General features: G+C 36.0%; 1 protein-coding gene across 1 annotated transcript; it reads right to left on the reverse strand.

The window, feature by feature from the left end:
• Positions 1 to 4,549: 4,549 nt before the first annotated feature.
• LOC115753814 (MADS-box transcription factor 27-like) lies at positions 4,550 to 9,776 on the reverse strand. The gene is made up of 7 exons (XM_030692635.1): positions 9,531 to 9,776; positions 6,447 to 6,525; positions 5,976 to 6,037; positions 5,208 to 5,307; positions 5,069 to 5,110; positions 4,893 to 4,976; positions 4,550 to 4,809 (listed from the first exon to the last, which is right to left on the reverse strand). Exons 1-7 carry the CDS (start codon positions 9,710 to 9,712, stop codon positions 4,711 to 4,713), a joined length of 648 nt encoding a protein of 215 aa, XP_030548495.1. The 5' UTR covers positions 9,713 to 9,776; the 3' UTR covers positions 4,550 to 4,710.
• Between the last annotated feature and the right edge of the window lie 453 nt (positions 9,777 to 10,229).

A 10,229-nucleotide genomic window follows, 5' to 3' on the forward strand; every position in this document is an offset into this window, starting at 1 on the left:
TGCACTCTCTAACATGGATAATATTAGATTAAAACAGAGTTCGTTAGTAAAGTAACGCCCTGGGACATCATAGGAAAACACTCGAGTGTTTAAGCGATTGTAACTCCGATTATCTAATCATAGTGAATTACTTGTTGTTGGTTCTCCCTATAGATGTAGTCACCGATACTCGGACTAAACCATATAAATATCTAGTATCATTATTATTCCTCATTTATTTTTCTAGTGATTTCCAATCGACTTATTTGTAAGATTTGTTAGTGTTTCCGCGTCTATATTACAACAATTGGTCTGAGAACTTGAGGATCAAATTTTCTAGATTTTGATTTCGAGATTTTGCTTGTTTGATTATTATCTAAAAATTATATTGTTTCAATTATGTTTGGATCGAAAGTAGAAATTAAAAAATTTAATGGGAGGAACAACTTAGGGTTGTGGAATGTTAAGATGCGTACGCTATTGACAACTCAATGTTGGGGCAAGGCATTTGAGGACAAAGATCAGTTGTTGATTTCAATGAAACACGATGATAAGGTAGAATTAATGGAAAAAGTGAAGATTATAATCCTCTTGAACTTATTGTTGTTTATATTGAAGATGATGTTTTAGTTTAGATATACTAAAGATACGTCTAACGGATCCTACCTAGATGAGTTTAATAAAATCATGATGGATTTAAAGAATGTCGATAAGGTTCTTGATGATGAAGGACATATCATGACATATGTTAGCTTCTTTACTTGAGTAATGGGAGTACTTTACGAATTTAATGTTGCGGGAGTATACTATGATCAATTCGGAAGAGATAAAATCCATCTTGTTCTCTACGGAGTTGTAGATAAAGTTGCGAAATGACATTTTGGCGTAGGATATAGCGTAAGGACTAGTAATTCAAGGTAAAGACAAACATAGAGGGTCCAAAAACAGCAAAGGTCAAAGTAGGTCAAAGTCATTCCATAGAAAGTCTAAAAGACGCGTGAAGTGCTTTAAGTGTCATGAGGAGGGGCATATTAGAAGAGATTGTCCAAAATAGAGAAACACAGGTGATAGAATCAATGCCATAAGTAAAGTAGCAAACATTGCTGACAAGAGCACTAGTGATTCGGAGGTTGTCTTGTGTGTAACTTCTAGTTTGTCGAGAGACGAATGGGTGCTTGATTCAGGGTGTTCTTATCATATGATGCCTCATAAGTACCGGTTTACTACTTATTAGACTACATGTAGATGTAGAGTTTTTATGGGGAATAACGTAGCATGCAAATTTGTGGGAATAGGGACAGTTCATATATGGATCCATGATGAGGTGGTGCCCACACCGATAGATGTGAGGCATGTATAGGAGCACAAGAAAAAATTTATTTCTCTAGGGACAATAACATCCAGTGTAAATTTACTGCCGAGGGTAGAGTGCTCAAAGGGAAGAAAGTCAATACTCTCTATCATCTACTTGGAGAGACCGTGACAAGAGCTATTGTAGTTTCATTATGCAAGTTAGATTCTGACACTCGGTTATGGAATACGCGGTTGGCACACGTGAGTGAGGTAGGTATGATGATAATGAGTAAGAGGAGGTTGTTAAAGGGTTAGAAGATAGGGAAGTTGGAGTTGTGTAAAGCATTGTATCTTTAGGAAGCAATGCTGGATTAAGTTTATTACAACTACTCATTCTACCAAGCATCCGATTAAATAAATTCATTCAAATTATCTAGGGCCCATCTTCGGTTCCTTCGGAAAGTAGTGGCTAACATATGCTTACATTATCGATGAATATTCGATGAAAGTATGAATATACTTTCTAAGCACAAATCTGATGTTTTTGATTGGTTCAAGAAGTTTAAGACATTGATTGATAAGCAATAAGATAAAAAAAATCAAGTGCTTAAGAACCGATAACTACATGGAGTTTGTGGTAAAGATTATACTGAGTCCCGCAAGAGAAAAGAGATTGTGAGACACCGCACAATACTCGAGACACCACGATAGAATGCTTTTGCATGGTGGAATAGGCAATGAATTTTGGGCAAAAGTAGTTAATATGGCATATTACCTGGTTAATCGATCTCCATCATTTGCTATAAAGTAGAAGAATCTCGAGTAAGTGTGGTCGGGGAAACCCGTTGATTACTTCAGATTCTGAATATTTGGATACCCTGTGTATACTCATGCGAGTGATGGTAAGCTTGAGCCGAAGGCGAAGAAGTTTTTCTTCCAAATTTTCCAATCCATTTCCATGCCAACATATTGATGTTGGCTAACAATATTACCTAGGGGGATGAATAGGTGATTTCAAGGAACTTGACAAAATATTATGAAATTAAAGGTGTCAAGTTATATAAAATCATGACCGGGCAAACATAGTATTGATATAAGCAGGTTTTGGTTATATCGGACGGTCTGATGTAGTGCTTCTATCAAATAGGGAATGGGTATGAGCAAAGAGATAGAGTAGTGAATACAAAACTTATAATGGTTCGGCTTGGTATAAACCTAAGTCAACTCTCCTAGACTAATAGCCTCCTGGGTAGATTGCACCAGTCAATCGTTGAGAAGTTATAGTCGTAAGTGTCACTTATATCCAAGCACTTCTTCTCGAAGCTAGTGCTGTTTATAGCAAAATTGATAAATCTCACTATCTCCCACCTAAGCAAAACTATTACTCTGCTAACACTTTTCAAAAGATTACAGTGTTAAAACTCATATAAGACAAATGAAAGTATGTAAAGCTATCTTGAAATTTGGAATTATGGACTCTTGATATCTCTTTCTCATTAGCACCTTGATCTTTTGTTATACTCTTCAGCATCCAAACTGATAATCTTCAAGATGATCAATCTTAAAACTAGCCGTCAAACAATTGTTGAGAAGATTAGAGTCGCCATTGAGATCGATCAATCAGAATCCTCGCTTTTTTTATTGCCTATACAATTAAATATTGTTTCCAAAATTGGAGTACTTCAATTATGGTAAGTTTCTTTCCTTCGAGATGATTATTAGTCATTCAAAGATGTCACACGTAATTGGATGTAGCACGTAGATAATTTTTAAGATTGATAGCGAATCAAAATCTCCTATATAAGGAACCCATACCATATCACTAGTTATTAAGGTATGACATAAATTATCTCAAAATAGTAATCTCGAAGATCGTGACAAGATTGTCGTCGGAGGTAGTATATGTGTTCTGCTTACATCCATCTACTCAAGCTTCTACTTATATTCAGCCTTTAGTACTCTGATTATCTCCAAGAAGTACACGACTGATATTCACGTAGTATTCTACCTATAACAATGCAGTATTGTCATATCTATGCAGTACGCTGGCGATATCCATGCAATACTCTTGTTCTACTTAAGACACTTCAAGTACGATGTAGACTTAAACTCCTTGGTATACCCAAGTTTATAAGCTCCATATAGGTCTTTCCTAGTCAATTGAAATCTTTTCACTGATCAATTAGGAAGTTTAGACTTAACTCCTTGAACATTTCAACGTAAACTGTATGTAGTTGGTAAGTTTAGAGAAACTCCTTGGTATACCCAATTTTTTTTAGAGATTATGCAAACTGTATGTAGTTGGTAAGTTTAGAGAAACTATTCAATTAAATTGCTCAAATCTATACTGCCTATAAAAACAATGGACCTATTTCTAGAAATTCAAAAATTTCAATATTACTCTAGATAAATTTAACTTGAACATTTCAATTTCTAATTTTGCTATCAATACATCAAAATTTATTATTTATACGTTTTTAATTTATAATTTTCAATATTGTCCTTAATACACCTTTTCTCAAATCTTTCCAAGAACACATCTAATTATAAAAAAAAAAAACGTTGCCCTTCCTAATTGAAGCCCTCAAGAAATTAGATTGAAAATTTTACCTCAACAAAATTAATATAGATCCTTCTAAGACACTGCTAACAACCTCACCCTCATTCTTCTATCCCTCCTAGTAACTAATAAAAAAACTCGAGTAATGACATGGGTGATCCTTGAAATTTTTTCGATGTTTAATGTAGTTTCTAAACTTTTAAAAGTTTGCTCAATGTAGTCCTTTCATTGAGTGTATGGCCATAGCATGTGCATTAACCCTAACTCTTTTAATTTCGGATGCATGTTCTTTCCCTCTTTTGTCGTCAAATTAGATGAGTCCTCAATTCGGAAGACTCGAGAATGACGTTGCCTTTGAGTAATTAGAAATGACCCCGTTTCACTTTGCCAACATGTGCATCGTACATGTCGGAGCTGAGCCACTTCAAGTGCTATGTCAACCTATATGGATGGAAAATTTAACGATGGTTGTTTTTAACCCTCAAGTAAAAGCTCATCAACTTTTTCAGGTCATTCAAAAAATTGCAAAAAGTTTTATCTTACACATAAATTCCTGCAAATTTTTTCTTTGATCGGTCACACAGAATCATATAAATCATTTGCAGTTCTAAGATTTGTCACTCTTATTGTGATAAATTTGCTTTTGGAGCACCCGACAAAGTATCATATTGATTGCTTGACGCACCACTCTGTCATTCTTTATAGCAAAAGCTTCTCATTGCCATTCAGTGCCAAAGCTTTCTAAGGAAAAACAAAAGTGAAAACAAAAAGGAACGACATCATCCTGGAAACAACTGCATGGACGACTCATAATACATGTTACCGCAACTCGTTAATTACTCCGATATTGCTTACATATAATCTCTCGGGTCAACGTGCTACAGATGAATGGCCACGTGCGGATCTTCTGTTGTGCGAAGTTCATACGGATAAAACCCATTTTCACTTGACAAATTCACGTCCGTCGTCCCATAAACCTGTCATAGCACTTTAGTTTTCGAACTATATACACCACAAGTTTTTCCAAAATGAGAAAAATTACTATGGTGAACACCCTTACCTTTTTTAGTAACTCCATGTTCTCCTGGCGAACAAGGTTCACCTTCCTATATAGTTCCACGTTTTCTTGGTGAATCATACTTCCCTGCACTTACAAGTTACAAACGAGTTTTTATGCTTAATCTCCAGAATTCGCAGATCGCTTCAACAGCTAAATGGGTTCGATCTCAAAAGTACCTTTCGACTCAATTCTCGTATTTCGTCATTCAAAATCTGTTCCTGCAATTTCAGATGTTCAAAAGTTCTTTGTTAGCATAAAAGGTTGACCATGGAATTTTAGGGTTAATAGCCATGTAGTCAAATTGCATTTTCTAACCTTCTTAACTCGGACACCTCGCAAACTCATCTCCAACTGGTTTTCCAAGTTTTGTAGGTCCTTCACATTTAGTCCGCTGAGTTGCTCCCCCATCAGCTTCCTAACTCAACACAATGTACAACATTTGTTAAGATTTTAAATTTTACTAGCAGAACAATTTTTGCTGAGGGTGAGAATAACAGCATGTTGTGTACCACAAATTCTTGAAAGAGTGGACTCGACAATAATTTTTAAATTTATTTTTTTATGGCTCAAAACATGCTGCTAATATTGCACTAGATAAAAAACTGTCATATAAACATATTGATAAGATTTTATGGATGTATGCAATTGCTAATTGAAAGATGCCTTTCATATATGTGAAATAGCCGACTAAGCTCATGCATTATATCTAGGTTTCTCATTTAAATTGGGAAAAAGTTATATATGGTTCTAAAACTGATGGGGCCTACAAAGTCTTTTTCTTTCTGAAATTCAGTTTATTAATCAAATGGGGATTTATCTTGGAAATACTAGCGGTGAACAAGCTTTTCACAAATGGCATCAACACCATTCATCTGTTAATTGTGCCAACCTGCCATTACAAACTGACCAACATCAAGCGTGATAAAGATCACTTGGGAAGAAGCTCTCTCCAGCAATCTCTTTGCCATTATAGGCGGCTCCACCTAAACCAGTCCCCAGCATGATATTATCTGCTCTGTTCGTGACTCATTTACGTCGGCACAACTTTACAACGTGCATGACTAATTAGGAGAAAATTGTTACCCGTGGGTTTCACGTAGATTCTTCAATTCTTGCTTTAATACTGCCATCTCCCTTTGCCAAAACTGCAAAGAGGAAGAGCAAGAGAGAGGGTCACAGTTGCTCTCCATTCAAGTTTAGCATGCTCCTTTATTTTGCTTGCTATTTTCAACCTTACTTACCCTCAAACTCTAAACAGTAAGTCATGCTTACTTTGTAAGAACTTTAGGTACAATGAAGGAGTATCTTGCCATCGTGCAATTTATATAATTCTTATTCTAAATCGATGGATTATACAACAATGCCAAGCGTTTTATTCATATCTTGTCTAGTATTCACACCATGTTTTTGAGATGTCACATAAACGGAGGACAAAGCATGTTAGTGAAGGAAAAAAAAAAAACCAACATTTAGGTCAAGAACAAGACCAGTTCTACAGATTACTTTTGACTAGTACAGAAACCTTCGATGGGATTGAAGAGCAGAGTGTAATACCTTGACATCGGTTAACGGATTGAGAGGCTGCTGATGTTCTTCTTTCGTTGTCTGATATCTTTCGAAAATTGACTTCATGCTAGTGCAAAACATAACCATGAAAAAACTACATTTCGTAAAAAACACTTAAGTCAAAAAAGTCATTTCTCTCGCATTTTCTTTTTCAAATTTACCCTTGCAACTACAATATCTATTTACTGAGAAACCACCCACTTTTTTTCTTTGTTTAACCCATTCTTTTGTCTCACTTTTTGACGAGAGCTGATATCATCCTAACACTTCCTCAATCCTCGCCGCGATGGAAAATTATGGACACTGTCGTCCTTATAAAAGTGTTTTCATCTTACCCTCAGAATGATAAAAGTGAATAAGTATAACTAATAGAATTTTGCAACATGATCGCTAAGTAGTTGTGCATGCGCTAATAAATCTATATTTTTAGCGTGGAATAACTAGTGATGCTGCCTAAATTAGTTAGGCTTACTGAATTTGGTTTACAAAAGGAAAGACCCTTGCAATATTGTGATTTCACTTATCCACTAAATTCGATTTTTTTTCCCACATAATGTAGTGATAACTTCTAGTATTATCATTAACCAACCTTAACACTACTACGAGAGAAATAAAACTTATGACGGGACCACAAAATCGCAATCCCAAAGTCGGCTGCACATAAGGGATCAGAGCCAAATCAGGGCAAGGTCATGAAGGTAGCTCATGCTTGAGCTTTACAGAATGTAAAGCCAATTTAGATGAGGAGTTTGTGTTGATAAAACTGCGCTAAGCAGAAGAAACTGGTTTATGGAAGAAGGTTAAAAAGTCTCGAGGAAGAATGTGTTGCTGATATTCCATGTTCTTACCGCTTGATACGCTGGGGTTTTCATTCAATGTTGTTAGCAATTTATTAACTTAAAATTGGTTGTTGTGTATGTAACAATCAATTGACTCCTTTTTTTAATTTCAGTAGTTCGATACTAAATAACAAATAGGGGAAAATTACACTTTTGCTCCCTATAACATTGTGAAAATTCACGTTTGGTTCTTATACTTTGCTTGGTTATAGTCCCAACCCTTGTTCTATTATCCAGTGACACCTTGAGTCCTATAGGCGATTTTTCTTTGAAAATTTGCTAGAAATTGTTCAATCAGCACCGGCCACCCGACAAGTGAGTCCTACTTGTCCATATCCTTATTGGAAATTACATTTCACTTCCTATACCTTTTGGAATGTTTAGATTTAGTACCTATAATATATTGTTTTCTATAACAATATCAATCCTCCTATCATTTATTGATGACATTTTAAATACAATTTATTTCCATTCCGAAAAGCTATAAATGATGCTGGCTATGACATATTGGACATGTGGATTTGAGTACTTATAACTACTGTTGATGGCTTTACTAGTAATAACAGAAGTAACTTTCATTAAGCCACTTAATATTCAAGAGTAGAGATAGGCACTCGATAGTAATAACCTCTCAGTACATTGAGAACTTCGTACAATCAATATGACATGGACTTGTTGGTGTTTCTAGAAACGGCAGAATTTATATAAACCGCGTGGATAGTTTTCCTATTAATTATTGAGTTAAAGTCATGGCTAGGACATTTAAAAATTTGCCTACATTTCTCTAAGACTAGTCCTACGTATGTCTTAATGTGTCCAAGCTAAAAATAAGGATGCGATTGTTGCATACAATGTAATAAATTAAATGGGACTGTCAATCTGATAGGCACGATTGCTTTTAAGTTGGAATCACCAATGGTTGAGTCAGGAAAACCAGGGTGGTCTAATTTTGCTCTTTATGACGAAAAAACACACTTTAGGTAGCTAAATTTCGAATACATGCATTTTCCCACTAATCTTAAAGATAAAGTTGTTTATACAAGCTAGGTGGCACAGGGAATCAAACATGTATCATGCGTCTAATTCACACAACCAATTTCGTTCTTTAACCACTGATCCAAACCTAGGGAAAGAGAAAAATAGTTTCTAGAAAGAGTGGTCAAATAATTTCGACAACTTTCTGAGGTTGGAAAACAAAATGGCTATGCTTCCCTAGGATATTGTACTCAGATAAACAGCATGGATAACTTCAAACAATCATAGTATCTTGTATCACCTGCAATTTGCTAATGGCTAATACTATCCACACAAACCATCCTCCGTCCAGTAATTTAAACATATGCGTCGGCATTTCTCAATAGATCCTTTAAGCGTTTGTGATATCAATATTTTGTTGACCAAGAAAGAGTCTTTCCTTCGTTGTGACGAGGTAATGCGACATTAATAACCTATCAAGTATCCTCATATTCACATGTAAGAACACTTCAAATGTAATGAAACATGATGATGCTTATCATACCCCAAATTGCATGTTAAGGACAGCACTTAAACTTCCCTATCAATAGTTCATAACAGAGGTCCAGAAAATGATAGCGTGCATGGAAAGAAGGGAGTTATAAGCAAGTGAAATAGCAGACCACAATGACAACATGTTTTAATCTGTCTCATAAAAAAAGCACATAAGGGGTCTTGTTTGTGGTTACATCCTGTCTTTTATTTGACAATCTACAGCTTTGTTTGATCCTTTCTGTATAATTTTATCCTCGTTTTACCGTAATCACTGCATCGAGTATGATATGTTAAAGATAATATAATTGACATTTATATATTTTTTTTGGTTAAATTTTCTGAATTGAGATTCTTTAAATAGTACGACTGGTCTAAAAATCTTCACACTTCCCCTATTCACTCGAAGATTCTATGAAAAATCATCGTTACCCACGTTGTACAAAAAGAGAATGCAAAAGATCAATTTGAAGGCCGAGATCCAGAAAAGAAACTGCAATAAGAAAGAAACAAATACGGCAGGATCTAAACGGGAAGTATATGGATTCAGTGACCACAACTGCAATAGCTTTGAGACAAAGAAAATCTGGCCCACAAAATCGATAGTCCTCTGTGTGTGTGTGTGTGGCTCTCTCTCTCTCTCTCTCTCTCTCTCTCTCTCTCTCTCTCTCTGTGGCAAAACGGGAGTCGTAAGAAAATGCAAACGTGAACCAGAGTTGGGGCTGACCTGGTGCTAGAATACTCATGCAGCTTTCCGGTGCTGGAGAAGATGACGAGCCCAACTTGGGCATCACAGAGAATAGCGAGCTCCTTGGCCTTCTTGATCAAGCCCTTCCTTCGCTTCGAGAAGGTCACTTGCCTGCTCGTCGTGTTGTCGATCCTTCGGATCACAATCTTTCCTCTGCCCATTTGCACTCTTCAGAGTTCTAGGGTTTTTGGGTGGTGGACTAATGGTGCTTTTGTAGAGAGAGAGAGAGAGTAGCTTAACTATGACGAAGACGATGGACAAAGCTTTTAGTCACTGGAGCCGAAGAGAACTTTTGCTGAACAACCGCCTTAGCATTGATTATTTAAAGTCTTTACCTTTAGGCACTGTACCCGTTATGTGAAGATTCACTCTGTTAAAAAAATTGGAGGAAATCTTTTGGCAAGTGTGCGTCTCTCGATTTTCAAAAGAACTATGTTTTTCTTCATTTCTTGGTGGAAATTTACCCATAGAAGTTCCTGGATCATGTGAAATAAGAATAGTACCAAAGGCATGCTTGCCCTATGATTTCATAATCAAAAATGAAAAATTGGGTATGAAAATTCTACGGTCAGAAATTCATACAAACAGAAAGGGGTTTGATAGGAAAGTCATTTTGATCCAATCGATTCTTGGAGTCAAATAAAGACAAAGGATATGTTAGTGACCTAGCACGACAAA

The sequence above is a fragment of the Rhodamnia argentea genome, chromosome 1 (assembly GCF_020921035.1).
Source record: "Rhodamnia argentea isolate NSW1041297 chromosome 1, ASM2092103v1, whole genome shotgun sequence".
NCBI lineage: Eukaryota > Viridiplantae > Streptophyta > Magnoliopsida > Myrtales > Myrtaceae > Rhodamnia > Rhodamnia argentea.

Bases quoted from the DNA above. Each gene is read 5' to 3' on its own strand.
- LOC115753814 (XM_030692635.1), bottom strand. From the start codon at position 9,712: ATGGGCAGAGGAAAGATTGTGATCCGAAGGATCGACAACACGACGAGC. The intron at 5,308-5,975 runs GTAACAATTTTC...GTGTTGAGTTAG, and splicing joins AATCTACGTGAAACCCACGG to GAAGCTGATGGGGGAGCAAC. The intron at 4,977-5,068 runs GTACTTTTGAGA...TTGTAAGTGCAG, and splicing joins TACGAGAATTGAGTCGAAAG to GGAAGTATGATTCACCAAGA.